This window comes from Zophobas morio, unplaced genomic scaffold (assembly GCF_036711695.1).
Source record: "Zophobas morio isolate AGI-343-1 ecotype UQ-CSIRO unplaced genomic scaffold, CSIRO_AGI_Zmor_V1 ptg000012l, whole genome shotgun sequence".
Classification (NCBI taxonomy): Eukaryota; Metazoa; Arthropoda; class Insecta; order Coleoptera; family Tenebrionidae; genus Zophobas; species Zophobas morio.
In genome coordinates, this window is record NW_026972117.1 from 22,597,628 (window position 1) to 22,622,295 (window position 24,668).

Here is a 24,668-nt window from a genome sequence, read left to right on the forward strand (position 1 = left end):
ACACGTCCATTTTTCGCAAAGCGGAATCGATGTAGAAAGTTAAATAAGCATTCCATTGTGACGGGGATATAGGATTATAGATTTTGTGAATTATCTTTGATGATAATGGTTTTTGAAAAAAACTGCAAATTACTTCTTAGTAAAAGAAACCAAGGATGTTCTGTGGTTACGGGTCATCAACTGGCACTGTTTAGTAACTGAAATTCTCTGGGATACACAAATTATGGTCTAGTTGCAAAAATTGCTCGAATTCGAAGTCGAAAGCTATCATTAAAAAAAACTAACTTAGTCAATTTAAACTTTCACGCTTTTAGTATCATATTGTTACTTATTGTTAGACAAAGGTTCTGTGACACCCAACAGACCGCAATGACATTTTTACAAATGACTATTACATTTACTGTAAAAAAAAAGTCTAGTGTCACCGTTCATTTTTCCTGCTTTCCAGACAGTCAGTCCTGTGATCACTATTGAATTCGTTGACAAATAATTACAACATTACACATCGCCCGTTGGCGATTTAATTAGACGCGTATAATATCCGAAACTACTGGCAGATTGTTGTGAAATTTTAAGTTTGTTTTAAGCGTATCGTGTAGATGATATAGCAATAATAATCACAATTTGTGTGATTATTATCCCTTGCAAAAATTTGATAACGTCAACTCAAAATTTTGCTAAATTAATTACAACAAAATTTCTTAAATGATAAGATATTTTGATATCTGTGGTTAATTTTGCATGTAGGCTTTTATTAAAAAATCAAAATTGTACAACAAAATGTTATAGTTTATCTTAGAAACTATGAAACCGCTAATAACAAGTCATTTGCTCAAAACTTGGTGGCGTCATTTCAAAATTTATCTGTGTCAATATCCCTGAAATTTTTAGAGCCATATGGTTCTGTAATTTAATAATGTATCATATTTTTAATGTAAGCATGCATGAATGTTTTCAAATCTACAAAAAGAAGCTTTTTCAAATTTTGACAATTTATTCACATTGGTCTCATGATTACGAACCAAAGCTGTCCAAAAAATAATTAAGCTACAGTAGAACAAATGGCCGGAATGGGCGACTATCTGTTGCGATAATTATTATTTTATGATTATTAAACATAAGCCGGCGCGACATTACTGTATTGTTAGTTGTTACATTTCCGAAAAAATGGGGTGAAGTCTTATTGATTTGATATAAATTTTTGTTAGCATTATCGATGCAGATGAAAATTGGAGAACTATTTTTTCGTACTCTTGGAGTTATGAAACGTCGAGAAGACATGAAGTAACCAATCACTCGCTGGACCCTATTACAATATTTTCTTAGCTTACGATCGGGAAGTAAAAAGTCGGAAAAAAAGTTTTCAATTTATAAAAAAGAGTAAATAGAGAAATGTCTGTTTTTAATATTCAAAAAATTGTTTATAATAATACTCAAGTACGTATATTAAATAGGTCTACATACAATGGTATAAGTAAAATTAAACCTAAATATAACATTGCAGCTATTTTATTGCAGAACATGACAAAGGACAGTAAAATTTTCCAACGTCATGAAATTAAAAATCCAGCAATAAGTGAAGACAATAAAACTGGAAAATTAAAATAAAACCAAAGCATGTAATAACCAGTTTTACGTCGAATAACTGAAATTCCAGGCAACCAGGACTTTGAAATTAGTATTTACTTGTATAGTATGTAAAAATAAACTTTTGTGAGGAGCCACCAAATCAAAACTAAAATTTCCATAGCGGTAAAGGCGTTACACGAATGAGTTAATCACAAGGGCGTATGTAAACTGCGGCGCAACTTCTCCAGCCCAGGTTCTAAATTTTATACCATGTAAATTGCGGTGAATAATAAAATCAAGTACCAACCCCAAAACTCATTTCTTCCTGTTTTGCCAGATATGTGATGGTTCTTGTGCAAAATAGGCTAGAATTAGTAGATTGGGTTTACCTTGATTTTTGGATAAAATTAAATAAAATTTAATTTCGTTTCTGTTATGTTATTTTTTTAACACAGGTCCCACATATGGAACAATTGCATTTTTCTACAGTGCACCATAAGTTAGTGCTAATATTGTTACAAAACTAAGAATATATTATTATTATTTTTCATGTCAAAAGGAAAATAGTTGTATAAGTACACTTTTTAAATTTCTCAATAATGCAAATAAAGTTATTCCTGCCGTTGACGTTCTGACAAAAGCTTGTGCAATATTAGTACATACTAACTAAATGTGCAACGTAATGCTTTTAGAAAAAATGACGAATCCTGTGTAAATCTTTACACTTTAGCGCTTAACACATCCAAGTTCAGTAAACTAGGTTTACATGTGGGGACTAAAATATTTTATGTTGTGCGAAATGTCTGGAAAATTATTCATTTCTCATGAATAATTTGCTAGAGTATTAATTCATACTGATTTATTAATGCCAATCATGTCTCCTCGTTGTATCTTGTAATATAAATTATTGTTGCCTTCCGTATTTTAAATACAGCACTTCATATTGTCATTTTTTACTGAAACAAGAGACGTGAAAAAATAATTATTATTATTATAGAAACACACTCCAGACTACTGTGAGCAAACTATTTTTCGACAAACGAATAATCGTAAATAGTGATTTGTGCTTCTAGTGTGATACTTTGTTACTTGAGAATTAACATGTAGATGTGCATATGTATAATTTTCTTCATATTGTTACAAAGAACCTTCTTAAATAATTCGTTGAAAATTTGTAACAAGTGATACGGATGAATATATACCGGGCACATTTTTAAACGTTTTCGGTCACACATATTTATAAACGATTATAGATCTAAAACGATACCGAAGGTCAAAAATCATCCGCCACCTTTATTATGATTCTCTTTATGAGCTTGCAGTAGCGGAGAATTTTTTACGGAGGAAAATACTAAACAAACTTATCACCACTGTTAGTCATCTGTTGCGTACAAGTCACATAAAGTTCAATATTATAAACACAACAAAGTAGAATTTATTTTTATAAACTTAACCCGAGTAGTGCATCTGTTTCATTAATTCTCACAAAACATTGTGATTGTTTGTATGCACTCGTAAGTCTTGTAGTACCCACTGCAAATATTTAGTAATTAATACTTTTGTGAAATTGTAATTATATGATGATCCCCCTGTGACCATGGCAATAGGACTAGTTATAGCTTCATTTGTATTTATTACCAAGTTTACAATGTAAATTAATTAGTTGAAATAAAAATATATTGAATTTTGACACAATATTTGCATTTTCACTTTTTATATTTTATATAACTTAATGTATGACGCAAATTACACTAAATATCATTTTCCAAAGGTGGAAATAGGCAGTAGGTATATGATAATATTACCACTGGGTCATATCGTAAACGGAAAAAACTCCCTTGACGACAACTCGATACAATAACAGTTTTGTTAATTTACAAAATATTTTGCTATGTAATAATGCTATCCTATGAAACCCTCCATTTTGAATATCGACTTTACCGGATTTTGTTTTTGGTTTTTATTTTCCATGTTCTTAACCATATCACACACCTAAGTGATATAGACTTATTATCTGGGTTTTTATTGTTTTCTTTTGATCATGTCCAAACTATTACTGCCAGTGCAATTCCGACTTGTAAATTATATATCATTCATAACAATTGTTTTTTAAATTCATTTCTGAATATGGTTAATGCTCATTTCAGTTCAAACATTATTATTGATGTTGGTATAAATAATGTGTCGCAAAATATAAGCTTTTTAGTTCAGTCTGTGGTAAAAATAAATTTTAATCTTACTTTGAATCTTAATCAAAATTAATGTTTGCAGTACCCAACAAATGTAGAGCAGTAAGAAAACTCGTTAAGTAAACCAGTGGAAATAAAATTAAAAAACTTATTACCATATCAAATTAATTCATTCGTACACTCACATATTATTTTATACCACATTGTTCTCTCAAAGTTGTACAAAAGTTAATTAGTAATTGCTATTATAAACTTGTGAAATAAAATTGTTTTGAACTAATAGAAAAAAAAGATAAAATGCCGATTTTTCTCTCGAGTGGTCGATGAGAATTTACCCATCCAATTACGATAATCGTCTTAAACAAGCATCTGCATTATATAAAAGTAGGTATAATGGTATTTATAATGATAACAATTATTAAATATGCAGCATGCAATTATTTTATTCACCACTTACTTCACCCAGGTCAAGGCCGGACCATTTCCGGTACTAACATTAGCGCTTAAGGAAACCATTAACGCATATTAAGTAACAACAATTATTGTCAAACTTGCCCATCCATTTGCAAAGCCAATATTTACACCTGCCATTGTCGGTACCACCATCCGTGTTGACGAGCGTTTAATTCGCTTACTCCTAATTATGAACTTAAAATTTTTTCAATCGCCAATTAGCAGCCGCATCTTAAAGCGAAGATGATGTAAAACAGAATTAATTAACGAATTGCCGAAATTGCGGAACACGATTTACCGTTAGGTCTTTGTTGATGGAGAGAAGCTGACGTCAACTAATCCCATCTTAGAAAAAAACGGAGATTTGGAGATGACCAAATGAACAAGAAGGCAACTGATAACAGTACAAAAACGGTCCAGATGAATGTCTCACCTGCAAAGACCGGTCGATTGCTGGCAGCAGTCGAAGAACTCGCACGGCAACAGCAACTGATAATCCTCGAACACAAGAAGGCACAGTAAATCCAAAATTCACAGTCGCACTTGCACGATGGTCTAGGGTCTAAGGGCACTGATGCATCTTGCACTTTGCTCGCACCGCAAACGCACACTGCTTGACTAGGATTAAGTAAACCGACTAGAGTTCTTCGCGAGCGAGCACTTGGAGTACCAGCGCTGCCCCACCACTTCCAGCGTGCTTTGTCACCTTCTTACCTGAGCATGTTGTCTGAGCGGCTACACTGCATGCCATCTAAGTCTACCTGGTCTTGTTGCACACCCATACAAAATATGCGATGTTGCTCTCTGTTCAATTTCATGGTTTCTGGATTAAACAACATGGTATGGTACGCCAGGAAATTCTGTCTTCGGCGGGCCCACGACTCGCCGACGGACTGCGAGCTTTGGTACTACAGAGGCATTTTTACTCTTTGATGTCTAGCAGTGTTTGCAAAATATAATATGGTAATGTAATTAATGCTAAATTATACACCGAGATTTTTCTTGAACTTCATTCACCTTGATACTGTGGTGTAATCTTGGAGATTCTACGGAAGATACGACACAATAATGAAATTATTGTAGACGTTCTCGTTTATGTGCTTACGCTGAATACAAATTTTCTATAATAAACCAGTGGTGGAACTACGGCAGGGACCTTGGCTTGCAAATGTAGGGGATCCCGATTTTTTAAAATGCTCAACTACGAAGGGAATATTGGAAAAAAGTATGTCGGTTTTTTGGTTTTAAATTTATGCATGTATGGATGTGTAAATATACCAGCAGAACTCAACCTATAATTTATTTCGTACTACATACATCTGAAGATATATTAAAAAACTCAAGTTGATAAAAATTCGTCATAACTGGATTAAACAGGATTCTTAATGTTAAAGACGTCCACTTTTTCTAGTGCTTGGAAAAAAACTTCTCTATTACTCCGGTTTTCAAAAAAAGGTAATCTGATAACGTTGAGAATTATGGACCGATCTCTCATATGTAATTCTGCAAAAATATAGGAATCTTTCTTTACAAATAAAAAATTAGCCTGCTTTTACATCGAATTAGCCGATAGTTCTGGTCATGTACCGATTTTGCAAAAACATTAAACAAATAGATCACTTCTTCTCAAAACTTTTTATAATTTGAAAGACAATTTTTGTGGTTTTTCTGAATCCATCGTATTATTAATACGTATATTATTTTTATCCAACCGTTTATATTATCCTCAAGCGTGCCTCAGGGGTCCAACCTAGGTCCTCCGCTGTTCTTCCTTTTTGTGAACGATTAGTCAGAACTATTACAGTGCGTATTGTTATTATATGTTGACAACATCAATTGTGTAATAAAATTACATGCACTCGTGATTCTAAAGCACTAAATTTGGCTACATCGAATGTTTGAAAACAAACTCTTTAGATACATATATTAAAATGTTGTCTATTGTCTTTTACCAAAAATTACATGTTATCAAAGAGTTATTGAGGTTAAAAAATCTGGACATTACCTTTAACAACCTTCTTATGTTTATCCCTTGCAATAATGATATTATTACAAAATTTCTTAGACATTACAGTCTCATTTACAGTTAGAAAAAATTTACTACCATAAAGTCAGTTATTATTGCATACTATATATATTGCGCTTGTAAGATCTATTTTAAAATATACAGGCTTAAAATCGTTTCCCATTTACATATTTAAGGAATTAGTACAACAACGCAACCTTTTGAAGTTCACTAACTACTTAATAGATGGATCCTATTTAAAGAGAGATCATAATCAATTTCTGTCGCCTCCACAGATTACCTTGAATTCTTCGGATACATGTAGGGTTATGTTAACTATACGTTTTTTGTAAAATTTAGTAAATAATTATATAGATTGTCCATGACTATTACGTATACATAGTGTAAATTCCACGTATAAATTCACGACAAGAATGCACTAATTTATTGTGGTTGTTGTTAAAATTTATAAGTTCTGAGCTATATTTCGACTTGTTTTAAGCATTCTGAACGTCTTGACATACTTGCGATTCTTTTCTCGGAAAGGAAACGACTGGGTATTTCCACGTTCTGGCGTTTGTAGTTTCAAGAAATTCGTTTAAAACCTTCAGAAATGTAGCTTTTAACACTTTTTCTAGTACTGCAAGTAAGTATAAAGACTGTCTTTGGTTATTATCTAAAGTAAATTCCACGTATAATTTCGGTTCTATAAATTCTCTGGAAATATTGGAAAATATTTTTGGATTGTAGGTAGTCTTAGTTGGTTTGTAATTTAACGCAGTTTTAATTTATTTAGTACTGTTTCCTTTTATACCGAAATTTTTCGTCCCTTTTTTTTATTACGTTTTTTTTTAGTTATTTAGCAACTTCCTGTTTTTATATTTTCTCGACGTTTCATGACCCCTAGAGAACAAGAACACACAAAAATAGGAACCCCGTTTCCGTTCGTCTGTCTGTTTGGTCTGCCGTTTGTGTCAATTTTTACTAGACAGATAATCTCCGAAACTACAGGACCAATTGTGTCAAATTTTACATATAAATTAGAACATCGTATATAAGATAAAACGCTAACCAAAATTTAGCTAATTATCATTTCCAAAATTTACATTAGTAAATGTTATTTAAATTTATAAAACAAGATAGTCCTCCACCTGAATTTTGGCTCTAGACTTTCAGGTTTTTGGAAAAAAAATTAAAATTGTACAACATTTTACATATTAATTCTGAAATCGGAAAATCGAATTGAGTGCAATCTTGTTAGCATTTTAAAGTTACTGTAAGCATGGTAAATCATTAGTCAAAATTTGCCCGTTTAATATATGCAATTTCACCGAATATGTAAATGTTCCTCAAATTTTATGTGTTACGTTAGACATTCAGTTTTATGCGAAATGGAAAAATTAATTGATCCTCGCGTCAGCGTTGAGGAAAAATCAATCAAATTCCATTTTCTTTTGTCACACCGGGCACCACTTATGCTTGTAATCTGAACGTGCTCTTGGTCCAAGTTAAGCATATACTGAGAAATTGGGAATATATTGTGTCCCGCCGGTTACCTGTATTTATATACTGCATATTGTTCGCACTTGTGCGGATCGCGCCCCCTTGGAAGGGAGAGAGAACTTATGTGGAAATAACTTTTGACCAATTTTTTTTTGTATAACGCTTCGTGCCTGTAATAAATAAATACGGTCATGCTAGAGATATTTAGGAAAACAAAAATTATAAATGTCTCTTTATTTTAAAGATAAATTTACAATTATCACTTGAGTTTTTGTCCAAGTAAAGCGTACATTCGCAAACTACGTCGAGTAAAAGTAAGATACATCACTGTGGATAAGCTTCAAGCTGACACTCTGAAGTTAATTGAGCCAGTCGGGTCAGCAGTACACTTAATTCAGTGAAACACATGTTTTTCTCTTGGAATGAATAATACATGCACAGTGTACAGGGTAATTATGTACTGTATGCCAGGGATAAATGATATAGTATTACATATAAAAGTTCCCCCAACCTAATTTTTAAATAGCACTGTATATTTTGAATAGAATTTTCCACGCGACAGGTGTTTAAACAGCAAGAAAGTTGGAGCTCTTCGACGGATTTTTTGTTCATGCTCTTACGAGTACGTGTAATTTTATCCTTTTTCACTTAAAACGCTAAATATGTTTCTCAATTTTATCAACAACTAGGCTGTATTGAGATCAATTTGGATGTGCAGTGTAATCCAAAATTAAAATTTCTGGAAAATGAGGTAAGGCGTTTTTGATTCACCCTGTATAAGCAATTCTAAAACCACGTTTAGGATTGCCTTCAAGCGTTTGCAAAATTTCAGAGTATTCAGTAGCCAAATTGGAAAATATTGTATATAATTTGGATTTTTTTTCCAAAAATCAAGACGTCCAAGGTAAAAAATTAACACGTATTCATAAACCACAGATGTAGAAGTTGTGTGTCGCTTTATTTTATAAAATTTAAATGGGAATGACTATACTACAATAAACACTATTATAAAACATCCCTAGTTTACGCAATGGATGTTTTATTTTATTATATTATTTGATCAATGTTTACTTTATGTTCTGGATTAGTATCAAAAGGATATGTGGTTGACTTAGACTATTTAATTCCAAAATAATATCCGTGCAGCTAGATGTAAAAAACTATGTAACAATAAACAAAATTAGTGAAAGATTAGGTCCTTTTCCTAGTTAATATATATTTTTTTAATAATGCTTATAAACGTTTTTCGTTCAAATGTTCAATTGCGAAGAAAGGACGCTTTACATCATTATAGACGATATTACATTATTTATCATTCTATAGAAAGTCTTTGAAAAAAATAAAGCAGTAAGCCTTGTCTTTTGTGTGCAGCACGTGGTCACGCAAAATTGTAGGTCTGGCAGCTTATTATTATACTCTTCCAAATCTTATTATTTGCTAGTGACACTGAAATATCGAATACATCCACTGTTATAGACCCTATATAGGAAGTGTAAAATCTTTGTTGTAAATCATTTTTCAGGTACCATAGAGCGTGCCGGCTTAGTACTGAATCGTCTTCAGACCTTTGAAAGTACTGAACAAACAAGTGATAAACAACCACTCTGCAGCAAAGCTTTGCTTTGTGAGTACTGCATCAGTAGGGGTGCAGTTTACACAGTGGCATACTATCGCACTAAAAACGCATTAATATTTGATCAAGTAAGTCTGTCCAGTGGTTCAGTGTCGTATCTCTGAAAATTCCTAAAATGTTAACTGGATTATATTCGGAAGGTTATTTTATATATCCACTAAAATTTTATGACGTGTTGATGAGGGTTTGGATGGCAATATAGCAGGGTTAGTGGCGACTGTAAAATCACCCTTGCTGGTTAGTCATCCTTGATAATATAGGATGACGACCTCTCGAAATTTGTCATAGTAAGTAGGATTTAAATTTTATAAAATAACATAAGTACTCCAATACTTGAGGTTTTCCCCGAAAATTGCATAGCCACCTCTTTTTTTTTACTTCAGCTGCATAAACAATTTTCAAGACACAATAGAACGATTTATTTTAAACGACAAGTTAAAATATTCTTGTTTATTCTGTCTTCCAAAATGCTAATTATGTTTTCTTATTTAAAACCTATGTAATGTCGAAAGTTTTCGCGCCGTAGACAGTACGTCACGTAAGTAAAAGAAAACTATAAAGGTATTACTATTGAAATTGGTGGCTTTCAGCAAAACTAGCACTATTTCGGTAGTGCTTCAGAGGCGCGAGTAATTTGCCGTAAATAATGACTACACACTATTATGAACAAATTAAAAATATATCTAGAGTCGTACCTAGTCGTCCAGCTAATTGGGTGTAAATTGTTAGCAATTTCCGTATGCACCTTTTACGAGATATACAGTTAGTTGAAATAACATTCATTATTTTTAGAAGACGGATTTAGAATTGGTTTAATGTCAAGCAGCTAATAGCACCAATTAGTACGTACCGTCCCTGTTTCAACTGCATTTGGTGAAACCTAAATGGCAATACGGAAATCGTGAATGTTATACTTCTCTTGAAAACAAATAAAACACAACGCAAAGACGCTAATTATAATTGAAAAGCAAATCTTAATTTTCTTTCAGGCGGTCTAGACCTGGTTGCTGTGCGGTTTGCGAGACCGTCGGAAATATTTCCTTTCGGCATCCTTTGTCGACTGTAGACAGTCGTCCATAATAAACAAAAATCCCACAGCTACAGTTAGATTTTCATCGAGAATCGGTAGTCAGTGAGCTTTATACTCTGATAGACGAATATGGGATTGAAGATGCGGTTAACAAGAGAGGCACTCCTCTAATGATCACATATGGAAATAAGAACGTGCTTGGGTGCTTCAACGAGCCAACTAACCTTCCGCCATAAGCAAGCTTTTCCCCTTTTTTCGTTGCCATCCACTTCTAATTATGAAAGTAATACTCGTGGTTTGAATGAAATGTTTAACGTGTGCATGATGCGTGCATATAACGTTAAAGTGTGAAATCGGAGTTATTTTAAGTAGCTAATAACCTATAAATGTTGTTTTATTCAACCGTTACAAGTTTAAATCTTAATTTGTTTTATTTTACAGAAAGATTAATCCTGTTGGAGATATCGTTACTGTGATACCGTCTGTTCGAAAAAAAGCCCAGGTCCGTTGCTGTGTTATTTTTTCGAATACAACATTGTGTGATACGTCAAATTAAATCGTTTTAAACACATATACTGCAATCTGATTTGAAAAACTAATTTTTAACACACTCTACTTTTTTCTTTTTAATGACACCCTATATATTTTTTTAGAGTTTCTTGTAGATTTTTTTTCTGAATTCATTAATGTATCATAATGCAGATTACATGACAAAGTTGTGCTAAAAATTAATTTAATGTTTGTGTCAAGATGGCTGTTGGATTTATTACCACAATTATTTGCGGCTACAAAATGCAATTACTTCACGCCAGAATTGTTGTTTGCAATTTTTGTAAATTTCTTAACATATACAAGTATTGTATGTATTGATGAGGCTGATACGTGTTTAAACTCCATATTAATTTTAATAATAATGAAAGTACTTTCAGAGTTTAAATAATATATTCGTAGGTGACTACACGTGTTTTTGATGCTACACGTGTTTCGGTACACAGTACCGTCTTCAGGCAGTTTCTCTTCTGCCTGAAGACGGTACTGTGTACCGAAACACGTGTAGCAGTGACTACGAATATATTATTTAAACTCTGAAAGTATTTTCATTATTATTAAAAAAAATATACAAGTATTTAAATTTAAAAATGGCTTCTGCACGAAGATAATAATTTAATAGCTACAATATTTTATGGCAAATATTAAATCAATATTGTCCAGAAATCTTAAAGTATGATCCATTAATTAATTTAGAAACAAATCTCTACAAGAATCCCTCAAAATATATAGGGTGTCATTAAACAAAAGTTGAATATCGTACATACACTAAAACAACATACCGTTTAAAAATAAATCAAATCAGATCGTAGTATATTTAAAACGATTTAATTTGACGTATTAAGACAGCTACGGATCCAGGCTTTTTTTGAGCGGACGGTATAATTAATGAAAATTGGTCATATAGTACTAGCCATAACTTCCCTCGCTTCTGAAGTACCATCAGACAAATCCAGTGCTTTAGTAAAAAAAAAAAAACAATACCAACTGACGAGTGTGAGGGATCCAATTCTTTTTATATTATATATACAGGGTAATCCAAAAATGACAGATCTTGAAGGTACGTTGTTAAGAAAGTTCTGAAGAACTCGAAAAAAATGGTTTAAAAAAATCCCTGCATCAAACTTTTGAAAATATTAAATGTCAAAGAATTAACTTCGTAATTATGATTTACTTTTATTATTATGAACTGCATGTCTAATGGGCAGTTATTATAATTTGCTAGAATCCGATATACAACGTCATTTTTTACTGTTGACAGATGTCATTTTTGGCTATTTGTATCGGAATTTTAGACAGAATTACGATGCTAATTCTTCGACATTGAACTTCAATATTTTCAAAAATTTGGGTTAAGGATTTTTTTAACAATTTTTTTTTTACTTTTCAGAACCTTCTTAACAATGTACCATCGAGCTTTTCCGTCATTCTTGGATCACCCGATTCTTCAGTATTAATTATTTTTTTGCGAAAATCTGGATCTTATGGATTAAGGGGGAGTCATAAACCACAAGTACAGGAATATGTTATTTTAGAAAATTTAAAAAGTATTTGAAGTGACGTCATGAAATTGTGGATGGAGATGAATACCAAATTTTGCTTAGCGTTGTATCAGCTACTCAACAATTGGAAATTATAAATATGTTTTATAAAAATTGACACAGACGACAGACAAGTAATTTTTCATATTTTCGCGGTCATGAAACGTCTAGTAAACATAAAAGTAGTCATTCACTCGGGAAGTAACAATCAATAATTTCAAAGAATTTCTGAAACTTCCACACGTTACATTACATTTTAGCAATCAAGTCTACTTACAATTAACAGTTTACAATCTATAATTACCTACAAGCTACAAGTGAACAATTCAGCACAAAAGTGAACTAAACAGAAGAGAAATTTAGAAGAATTGCCTCACAATAGCGGACAAAAAGAATTCCAGAGGAAAAAAGAAATATTCAAACGTTCTACATTTTTACTTCTCAATGAAAAACTAGGGAAGTATTGTAGTAAGGTCCATCCCTGAACGACTACTTTCATGTTTTCTAGACCCCTAAAAGATGATAACATAGGTGTCCCAGTTCCGTCTATCAGTCGATTGTCTGTCTGTCATCTGTGTTGACTGTGAAACTAATTGTCAACAAATTTTATAATTGGTATGTCATGAATATTGTGTAAATGATAAAACCCTAACTAAAAGTTGCCACCTGCCAAAATCGGTCTTATTTTAGCAGTTACTAGCCCCACCCACCCACCCTTTCTTTTCTTAGAGGGCATGTCATTTGCCAAAATCAGTTTTGTCTTAGCAGGTAATACCCTCGTAACACCACCCTCTCTTTCTTAGAGGGTATGTCATTTGTCAAAATCAGTTTTATCTTAGCAGGTAATAGAAGCGCTACTCTCATTCTAACGATTTTATTTTTGTTCAGTATAAGATCCATCTTTGATTCGGAGCACATAAAATGGATCTCTGAAATACAGGCGGGGTGGGTGGGCGGGGTTAATCTGTATTAACACGCATTAGCCCCGCTCATCCACCCTCTCTTTTCTTAAAGGGTCTCTCATTTGCCAAAATCAGTCTTATTTTAGCAGCTACTAGCCCCGCCCACCCAAGCTCTCTTTTCTTAGAGGGTATGTAATTTGCCAAAAATCGGTCTTATTTTAGCAGTTAGTTCTGTATAATAACACGATGTTTTTTTAAAATGGTGAAAATAAAAGTGGCTGAAATAGTAACACAAGAAAACGATAGGGTTGATATAGTTAATGAAAAGAGCATTGAAAGTGGAACAAAAAGAAAAAGAGGAAACTTTGTATACTATATTGAAAAAAAAATTGACAATAACCCAGTAGTTTTGGAGATTACCCGAGTATTCAAACGACAAACGACAGACGAACAGACGGAAACGGAAGGCACTTTTTTTGGACCCTAGGGATCATGAAACGTCGAGAAAACATAAAATTTGCAAGTCGTCCGATGGACTCGATTACAATACTACTACGGGAAGAAAAATCTTCAACACATGCAGAAACACAAAGTGGTGAATAAAAATGACAGTCCAGACTTTTAGAAACAAACAAGGTTTGAAGGATGCATCCTGAGTCCCATCTTGTTTAACCTAATACAAGAATCGATAGCAAAAACGAACAACGAAGTAAAAATATACCATGTGAGCTTTTAGAAAGTGTATTTAAGAAAACTTACAGAATTGTATTATGCAGATTAAGTATTTGATAATGATTGTCGAAAAAGAAAAAATGAAAAAGTCAAAAACAATGATAACTGGGAATCTAAATAAGAAGGAGAAGATCAAAATAAGAGCCAAAAATAAGTATCTGAGAAGTATGAAAGTCAAAATAAATAACAAAATAAAAAAACAGGGAACCTATTTAATTGCGTGCAAATAACACTTTCTTGTTAAGAAAAAAATACCAAAAGAGATGAAGGAGAGAGTGATTAAAAAATAATAATAAAATCAAATTTGAAATTTGGAAGTGAAACATGGACAACGACATATAGAGAACGAAATCAGAGGTAACAAACAGTGTTGAAAGACACTTTTTAAGGGAAATATGATAAAGAACCAGACGTACTTAAATTAGAAATGAAGCAAAAGAAGTACGTAAAAGAAAAACAGGAAGGCCGTGAAAACCTTGGGAAGGGGAACTAAGAAAAATTGCCGAAATAAGATGAATCAGTTGAAGGGTAACGCATGATAGGGCGAAAATGAAAAAAAATGTGGAGAGAAAAATAACCCAAATCTGTTGTTCCGGCACCGACAGGTTGAAGAAGAGTAGAATTAAGTTAGTCTAGTAATTTCAAAATTGTGAAAATTTTTACATCTTCAATGTTCGTAGTTTTGTGTAGTGGAAATGTAAGATGCAAATTTTCAAAAATTAGAACAAATGATTGAAATGATTTGTGCTGCCACTGAAAACATACAGGGTCATCATAAATGATTGTAGTCAACTTGGCTTTGAAAACAAATGAATTTTTTGCTGTTGCCGCTTCATAATACGGTTCGAAGTAATTCGAACTATTAATTAAATGTCATGCTCTGTTTGAGGTTATTTTCAAAAATAAATAAAACATTCTTTAAGTGTTTAGGCCTAACTGCATGGCTTTCACTTAACACTTAGAAGTGTTACGTAAATTCATTTGTGTCCGTGCCCCCGTGCCTCGTGTGTTCGTGCAGTTTATAAAAAAAATATGGAACAAAATGCCGAATAACCAGTTGTACACCGGAGGAGGTTTTAATTATGGATTAAGTTTATGAATATGAATCCAAAGCTACCATAGAAAATAAAAAGGCCGATGTCATTTACTGGTGCGACAAAAATTCTGAAAAAAAGTGGTACGAGAACAAGAAAAATGAAGACCGGAAAACAGCCGCAGACGAAGAGGCCGAAAGAAGAAAGATTGGCAAAGGACCACGTCCAGTATTTGAAACAATAGATCCTTGTTTTGGTTAAGTTACGGACATCACAAATCAAAACACTTGTGGAGACTGGAGACGTACATTTCACATAGTGGGGACGAAAATGAAAGCATCAAACCAACAAATAGTCAAGATTGTGCAGAAGAAATCCTGTGTGTTTAGGTACAAGATGACATCACAGTCTTGGTTCCAATGTTGAACAGAAAAGCATAGTTGAACAGGGTGGTAGTCAGTGTTCTGTGGTTATGATTTACAAACAACCTCAAAAGAAGTAAGTATGCATTTCATTGTTATCTATAAAAAATGTACTGTTTATTTTCAGGACCACTGGCGTGTTACATGCCAAATAATTTTAAAAAGCTAATGGATCAGTAACTTCACAGTTCACACTAAAAATTGGTTCAGTGGAAGAAGAGCAAAGGTTATGGAGACTGTTCATGGGAACATAATTTCACAGAAGTGGCAGGGTTATGAAGTGGCAAAATTAAAAAAGCAATATTTCGGGAGGAGTTGTTAACTACAAAATAAGGAACGAGAAATTGAAGAATTTAATTTTAGGAAAAGGGTTTTAAAACCAGACCTTGAATTAGACGTACTTACTTCAAAGTAAAACATTAAAGAGTCCATTTTCAATTAAATGATGCTCATTTTTAACGTAATGTTAACAATAACATGAGATATTGTTAGTTTATAAATACATTTTTAGTATGTTGAAAAAGGACTCTTTTCAATTAAATGATGCTCATTTTTAATGTAATGTTAACAATAACATGAGATATTGTTAGTTTATAAATAAATTTTAATATGTTTTTCACTATAAATGAAATCAACAAAAAAAATTATTTTATTACCAATAAATTTTTACTGTCAAATATTACAATCTGTTTTAAAATGTTGTGTAAAACAACAGCAACAATCACAACTGTTAACACAGGAAACTGTCGTTTCAGAATCCCAAATGTGCATCCAATTCTATTGCGGCTTCCAATGTGTGACTGATAATAGAGCTGTTGTACTGGAGTAACGGGATATATCAGTAGTGTTAACAAGTATTTTTTTAAGGGATAACTTTTGTTACTTAGAAATATAATAATATAATAAAATTCTCTTAAAATATTCTATCCAAGAGCACACAACTTTGTAGTTGTGCATTTTCAAACAGATTTTAAACTGAACAATGATTAAAAATAGTACTATCATGTGTAGCTATTGATCATTGTGCCACAATATTTGAAATTTAATCCTTTCATCACATATGGCTTGTACATTAATGAAGATATAATCTTCCTGATTTCTAAAAATTTCCGGATCTTCTCCACCTAAAACTTTTACTATTTCATTTTTTGTGTTCTATGTTAACAAAAATTCATATACCTGGTAATTTAATTTTTATATGTGCATATGCAGTCCAAGGCGCCAATGAAGTCTGGAAAACGAGCTAGATGAACAACAATCTTTCACATTTGCTTGCTCCTCTACAATTTGAGGCATCACAAAAATTTTTTGGTACAGTATAATCACTGCTCTGGGTACTCAAGGAATTATTCTAACCACTATTGTTTGATGAATGTCCATAAAATCCATAGTACACTCTAAGTGCGCTCTACCAACGAAATATCATAAACCAATTAAGAGTTAGTTCATTGAAGAGAAACTTTGACTGCTAGAAGTGAAATATTTATCTCTGATTACTGACGTAAGTTCTACACTTACATATCTACAGAAAATTCTAGATGATGTTCTAGCAAAGGTGAAATACACATCACTGTTTCATTGGTCATCTGAAACTTTTTAAAACCTGCGCAATCACTCATACTGTGAAAATGATCAGCTCTTAATTAGGTTACTCCATGAACATCAAAGCATTCAAATTCTTCCATTTCATCAAATACTTCATTATTCATTATTAAATCATTGTCAACTAGAATTAAGCAGAACCTAATACTTTGTCGCTATATAATTTATATCACTCACCAAAAGCTAATTACTTTCAATTATAAAAGATGCTGGAAATGTTCCCCGTTTTGCTGTAAACATAAAGCTACCCTTCTTTTTTTGTTTTCAAAAATGTTTTCTAACATCACTACATCAATATTTTGACAACAATGTATAATTGCATCCATTAGTTCTTCCAAAGTATGTAATCGATGTTTGTATATGTTATCTTTCATCCATCCAAATATTGAATAATCAAGTGGAGTCAAATCAGGTGAACGAGCAGGCCACTCTGGATTAAGATTTTGACTTATTATACGATCCCCATAAAATTCTTGCAAGTATCTTAAAATTTCCATTGTTTTATGGGCTGGGGCTCCGTCTTGTTGGAAGTAACCAAATTCCAATTCCTCATCATCCAAGTGGTTTAGAAACACCTCTAATATTTGCTCCCTATACCTTGCGGAATTAATTGTGTTGTGAAAGAATATTGGCCCAATCACTCTTCTACGCGAAACCGCTAACCACACGCCAACTTTAACAGAGTGTAAAGGCCTTTCTTCAAAAACAAAAGGATTTTCAGCACTCCAAACTCTATAATTTTGCGAATTAACGTAGCCATTTAGATGAAACCATGCTTCATCTGAAAAAAATGACAAATCCAAAATTCTGTTGTTCATGTTGTTTTGAAACCATTCACAATATGCAACACGACGAGGATAATCAGCTGGTTTAAGTTCATGGATTGACGATACTTTATAGGGATGCATATGTAATGTTCTTTTTAAAACTTTCTGACAAGTGGTGTATGGGACACCAGATTGCAAAGACAGTTTACTCAAAGATTTTTTTGGGCTTTGCTCCATTCTTTCCCTCAAATCTTCGACCACCTCTTCACTAACTGGAGGCCTTCCTGGTGACTTGCCTTTAGAAACATTTCCAGTGCTGTTGAATCGGTCAACGATTCTTTTTATGTGTGTCATTAGACTGTTCTTCAATGTTTAATTCTGGAAATTTTGCCAAATACTCATCCTTGCAAGCTTGAACAGAATACACCCATTCCCCGTCCGCATTTAACGTCCCATTTCGATAGTAAGACATAACAATAAACGTATTTTGTTCAAGAGTGTACCCCATCTTAACCTAAAACAGATTTATTTGAAATATGAATACACATTAATTCATTTCTATTACCTTAATCGCTGTTATCAAATCGTTGTAGTTTTGATAAAAACTGGTTTAATTCAATTTAATTTATAACAAAGAAGACTGGAACAACAACACAAGTAAACAAGACGTGCGCGGGAAAGTATTATGACATATGACCAGTATGACATTTTTCTGACAGCAAAGCAAAACAAAAATTCCCCATAACTTTAGTGGACTATAATTAATAATTTTTTGAAAGTAAGAAGCGGCACATCAAAACAATTGCGTCAGCGCCTACTTCGACTACAATCATTTATGATAACCCTGTACTTCGGACGAAGAAGTAATTTTTAATTTTTGATGTTTTTGACTCATAATGAAAGCCTTAGAGAAAAAGTCAATCTCTCAAGATGTTGGTCTCATAGATATCGCCAAAGACTCTCCCGATTGTAAAAAAGTAGAGTGATTTTATACAAAATTTGACTAAAACCACCTTCTGCAAGCCCACAATTTTTATACGATGCCGATTATAACAAGTAATACAAATTTCACTACTTTTAAAATTGCTTTTCTTGTTAAAACTTTTATTTGCTCTTTGGCTGGCTGCCGTTAAAACTAAGAAAGTATCCCAAAACTATAGTACATAATTTTTTTATATGTACCTATATAAAAGATTGTAATTTAAAGAATTTTTCCAAATGTATCAGAATGTTTAAATTATGTTCAAAAAACAAGGAAGTCAATAATTAATTTCTAATAAAACCACCAATAGACGACAAACAGACGGAAACGGGTGACCTACTTTTCAAGTTCTAGGAGTTACGACATGTCGAGAAAACTTTAAATTAGTCAGTCATCAAATGGAACTTATTGCACTACTTCCTTAGCTTGCTCGAGGAAGAAAATATATTTGGGCAAACTTTTGTAACAAAGTAAAAAATAGTTTTTATTTAAAAAACCATAAACGACCAGACACAATGAATAAACACGGCTGTCTTTAAGCAATCAATGCACTAATCCTACAAAGACTTATATATAACACTTCCCACACTAGTGAGATAAATAACTGTTTTACAACACTATACATGTTTTATCTCTACGAGGCAGCAATGGTCAAATGGTTCTTACTTATAACAAATTACAAAAAACGTAAAACATCTCGCTTCGAGTAACGAAAAAAATATATCAAACTCTAGTCAAAAAAATAGTTAAGTGTTATAACCCAAAAGGTGTAGTCTTTTTCCAAATTTCTTTTCTTTTAATTCTGTGTAGATAAAGAATACGTACATTTTTAAAGTGTTAGACCTACCATAGTGGCAAAGTAGTACCTGTATTATCATCATATAAAAAGCTTTCATAGCACTGAGACAAATTTACAATGACTTCAAGATCGAACTTAGGTGTCCTTAATTCCTTTTCCTTGTAGAGTATTAAGAACACTTTGTATTTTTAAAGATTAGTTTCCCGGTGTAAAAACACTCGCCATATAAACCGAGGAAATGTAATTTGTAACAAACACATTCTACTACACATTTTTAAATTTATCGAATAGGTTTAAAAATCCCGTTTCAACAACACCATGACTTCTGCAGTACAAATGTTCTACTTACACTACAAAGGCGAAAACATACCAGCTCGTTCGTATGTGTACGATGAGAGCAAATGTTTTAGATTCAAGAATTTCTTTGATTGTAAGATTAGTAAATCTTTATAGGTCGTAATTATCGTCATAAAAACCCACAAAAGTCGTTGAATTATTATTTTTCAAGCGTTGGCAGTAATGTGAAGGAGACATATGGCTTCTGTTTATGAGCAGTTAACACTGTTAAAGACTTACTAAACTGAAACAACAACAAATTTAAGTCAGTATGGGAAAAAAAAGTTCTCCTGCGTGTCCTAAAATAAAACAGTTATTTTGTACAGAATATACAAAAAAAATCTCAATATTTTAATTATTATTATTGAAGAGTAAAAAATCTCATAATTGGAGAACTACTTATTTAGTTGCATTTTCTGAAATTGTCACTATTTACATCTGGCTGTACCAGCATTTTTTATTTCTACGTTCCTCCGGCATGTGTTCCATTTAGTAAAATGAAAAGTTATTGCTACGTGTAGGATGACTCTCAGTTTTATTATTGGCATGGAAATGTAGAAAAAGAACAAGGAAGAAGGTCATTAATGGCACTGAAGTAACTTCTCCACGAATTTTGATTCACTTGTGTACCATATGGTTGCATAAAGGTGGTGTAGTATTACCAATTAAAAGCTTTTATTGCACATAAATAGTAAACGAGATCCATTAAATTTAATTACTAAATGAAATGAATTTTATTCTGAAACGGTCACGATCGGTACAAGTGATAATTATTACATCTGCAACTTTTCATTACACAACTATTAAATTTTTTTCGAGCTTACCAAATTCACGTTTCAGTCAGATTAAGTCAGCATTCTCGTATTAATTCAAGTTAAGTCTAGTTAGACGCCGCGTACTCGTCATTATTCACAATTAAGTCAAATCTTTGTAGTTGAATTTTGTACAGTTTAATACCAAAATGTGCCTGGAACAGATTTGTTGCGTTAAGCAGATTCAATAGTCATTTTAAATGTCATAGCATCGAAACAGTTATTGATGATGTGAACAAAATTCGATAAAAGTCACAACAAAACAAAGAGAAAAATAAAGTATGATTATCATGTCGCATTTGCATTGGCTCATGATATAAATCTACGATCGCAGCCCACTGGAGCAGGATTCTTTCGTGTAATGGATATTTTGGTCTTGTTGCTGACAATAACAGAGACACCATGTAGGTGCACTAAATGTGACGAAGCAAACCTCTATCTTCTGAACATTTTGAATAAATGAGTGAACATAAACTATATATCTTGTTGTAGATATGTGTGTGTTTTAGTAGTTGCTTAGTTGATGCGTTGCAGTAACGACTGATTGACATCTAGTGATCTTTAACATATATTTATCGAGGCAATATTTTATGCAGTGTATTGTAATTTTTCAAAATACTAAAACACATAAATTCAACGAAATGGTTAATTTCTTCTCGTTACTGTCACATTTAAATCCTCCATTATTTATCATACATAATTCCTTTCTGAGAATTTCATATTTAGTGATTTTTTCATTCTCTAAAAAATTTTGGTTTGATCCGCGATTAAGTTAGATCAAAGTCACACTTCTTACTAAATAGCTGTTTTTTGCATATTTAGACACACTAAAAATAAATAATGAAATACAGTTCTAGGCATTGGTGACTAATTCCTCTTATTTGTTAAAAATGTGAAATTATGTACACCAAATTTCCCTCGTCTCTGATGTACAACAACAACCAAAACCGGACGCCTCTCAGGACGTGTTTTTCACACAAGACTCATTTATTAATTTTTTGAGGTGCGTCGTCACCTTTTTATCCGAGATAAACATATTAATTTTGATGTCTTCAATGTAACATTAATCATAACGTTTCGCTCCCAGAGTTTCCGGTTTTAAGATAATCGACAAAATAAATGAGTTCAAGAATTAAATAAATTTAAATATTTCTGGGTAATGTTCAGGAGATTTTAAATCAGTATTAGTGTCCTATAATATATTTCATGAAATCCGATTTGTCACTTATAAGTTAAATTGATTTCGGTTTTTTTTGGAAAACCCGTATACGTAAAATTTAAAATAGAAATTATTTAATCTAAAGTAGTCAGGCATATTAGTGTTATTTTTTTGTTATCTAGCAGCTAATTTCCTAGGCAATTACTAAAATAAACTATAATTTTGGGAGAATCGGACTTGGATTTTAAAACCGAAAAAGGCCAGATATCCCACTTTTTAAGCCAAAGATAATATCATCAGTTGACAAAATTTGGTAGTCTTTTCCTAATTTCATCATTTTAGTGGTAAAACTCACTTCCGAAGTATGCATTTTTACCGTTACCTTAATGAAAAAAATCTTGTGCTAAAATGCTCGACAAATATAAATCAATTTTTTCGTTCTTGTAAAAGTACATTCAAATGCGCCTAAAAAATCGTCAATAAATAAGCTTTTTTCTAACATTAAAATACAATATAATTTTTTTTCCACGATTCTCAGTTTGCTTCACTATTTAAATATATTCCTTTATTTTTATCTACATATACTTTGAATATTGAATTTTTTTATTTGTGTTCATAAATTTGTGCTATACATTAAAATGGTGAAAAATAAAGTTTGAAGACCTATATCGTCTACGTTTGAGCCCAAGAATTTTCTAAATTATTTTTTCTTTGCTCTATAAAGAAGCTGTCCATAACAACGTGTCATAGAATTAAGTTAGTGTGCCCCTGTATCATATATATTTTTAGTAAATTACGCTGAAACTGAGATCACTGGTAGAAACTAATACGGGGACGTGAGGCTTGTAACATTCGGCTCATTTCTTCGATAACTCTTGTCATTTTTCGAGAATCGCCAATTGAAAAATGGCAATTTTTAGAATTTTGAAAAAAACTTAATTTTGAACCCAATATCTCGAAAATTTTGCTACAAAACCCATGAACTACGCTATATTTTTCGAATCAACACGTCGAGTTCGATATACCAGAATTGTTTGTGAATTTTTAGACAACTTTTCTAAAACAGGAATTTTTCAATACCCACTTTTTGGTCCATCTTCACATAAACTAAATATTCATATTTTTAATTACAGAGAAAAAAAATATTATGGCACTAATAGTATGTATTATAACAATATATGGATACCAAAATTTTACTTTATATTCATCCGAGCACTCTTTCTTTATCGACCTAGGTAGTAATACTACATACTTGTTTCCAAGCACAATTTTTCAAGTGATCGCATCCCAGAGGATGTGTGTGATGTTCAGAAACAACAATCTCAGCCGTTTTATATCACTTTTTGCTTGGAAACGCGATGACTAGCTAATATAAAATTTGGAGGCAACTTTAAAGCAATATAGAAATGCGTAATAGTTTCAACGCAATCAAAAGAACCTTTCAATTTGTTCTTACGCAGGGTTGTGTAGAAAATTCATTTTCTGTAATTCGTTAAACGAATGTCATCCCTAGTGCTTGACAATCTAAAAATGATATACAACTTAATGCAATCGACATCCAATGATGAAAATGACTACAGAAAATACTTGACATATTTTGATTGAAAATTTCTAGCAGAAAAAGAACAAATTCTAAATTACCCTGCTTGAGTGAGATTATGAAAAATATCATTGTATAAATTGGTATAAATTTAGGTTGACTGGCTTTGTGCTCTTATTTTCCTTAAGTGTGTTTATTCAAACATCTCACCAGAATAAGTTTGTGATTGCATGCCTTTATCCTTTTAACAGCAAATTTTAAAAAAATGGGCTACGTAAAGAAAGTGTTCGGATGAAAAGACCAGCACAATCAAAATCGAACGTCATAAAATCATTTGACCTGTTCATTAATGACCCAATTTCTCAATAAGTTTACCTATGGTTGTGATTTACTACCATCTTTTGTTGTACGTGATTGTAAATATGTTTTTTCTCCACCATTTCCAAAGCTTTCAACAAAATTCAGCACAACATTCTACTGGAAAAACTTAATAATTTTGGTCTAAATTCTAAAGGTTTGGCCTTAATCGAGTCTTATTACAAAATAGAATTATTTCGGGTGTTCCACAGGGATCACATTTGGGGCCTCTACTATAAATTTTATTTATAAATGATTTACTGTCCTCATTTTCCTGTCATGTCCTGACGTACAGTCAAACAAATCCATGTTTTACAAAAAACAATGTAGGTAATATATGATTTTTTAAATTTCTGATTTAGTTTTCGCCGTCCATTACGTCACCGTCATCTCTTGGAATATACAACGTGTTTTACCGTACTTTGTTTACATTATCTGGTTTTTGGTGACTAGATGAGAAATTTAAAAACATCACTCGATACCAGTTAGTGTCAAAAAAAAGTGTGAAAAGACGGTATCGAACCCGCGACCTTCACGTTACCAGCACGTGCCAAACCCTCTGAGTTATCAAGCATTTCCTTATATTAGTAAAAACTGTTTTACAGTTTTTTTTTTTGCGAAAATCTGCATGTCTAGGGTAAAAACTCAACACGGATTCATAAACCTCAAATACTGAAGTGTTAATTTATAAAATTCAAATAGCATTTGCCATGCAAAATTTTGAAGCAAACTGAAAACCTAACGAAATTTTA

At 32.3% G+C, this 24,668-nt stretch overlaps 2 protein-coding genes across 7 annotated transcripts in view; both read right to left on the reverse strand.

Annotated features, from left to right (window-relative positions):
* Positions 1-24,668, reverse strand: part of Shrm (Shroom) — a 332,102-nt gene that overhangs the window by 172,200 nt on the left and 135,234 nt on the right. The window contains exon 1 of one of the 2 annotated variants that reach the window (XM_064054814.1): positions 4,645-4,865. The exons of the other annotated variant lie outside the window; for it this stretch is intronic. The gene's annotated coding sequence lies outside the window, so the exon portion shown is untranslated. Of the gene's footprint in view, positions 1-4,644; positions 4,866-24,668 lie in introns of those variants that run through there. 2 annotated transcript variants of the gene reach the window in all.
* LOC135128432 (uncharacterized) lies at positions 16,545-18,816 on the reverse strand. 5 transcript variants are annotated; one of them, XR_010280405.1, is made up of 5 exons: positions 18,497-18,816; positions 17,342-18,445; positions 17,081-17,288; positions 16,742-17,027; positions 16,545-16,686 (listed from the first exon to the last, which is right to left on the reverse strand). XR_010280405.1 is itself a non-coding variant. In XM_064055338.1 (2 exons), the coding sequence occupies exon 2, from the start codon at positions 18,283-18,285 to the stop codon at positions 17,362-17,364; it is 924 nt and encodes a 307-aa protein (XP_063911408.1). In that variant the 5' UTR covers positions 18,286-18,445; positions 18,497-18,816; the 3' UTR covers positions 17,300-17,361. The 5 variants fall into 5 exon arrangements, 1 of the variants encoding a protein (XP_063911408.1); XR_010280404.1 differs by having other exon boundaries at positions 16,546-16,686; positions 16,742-17,030; positions 17,081-17,258; XR_010280403.1 differs by having other exon boundaries at positions 16,546-16,692; positions 16,742-17,030.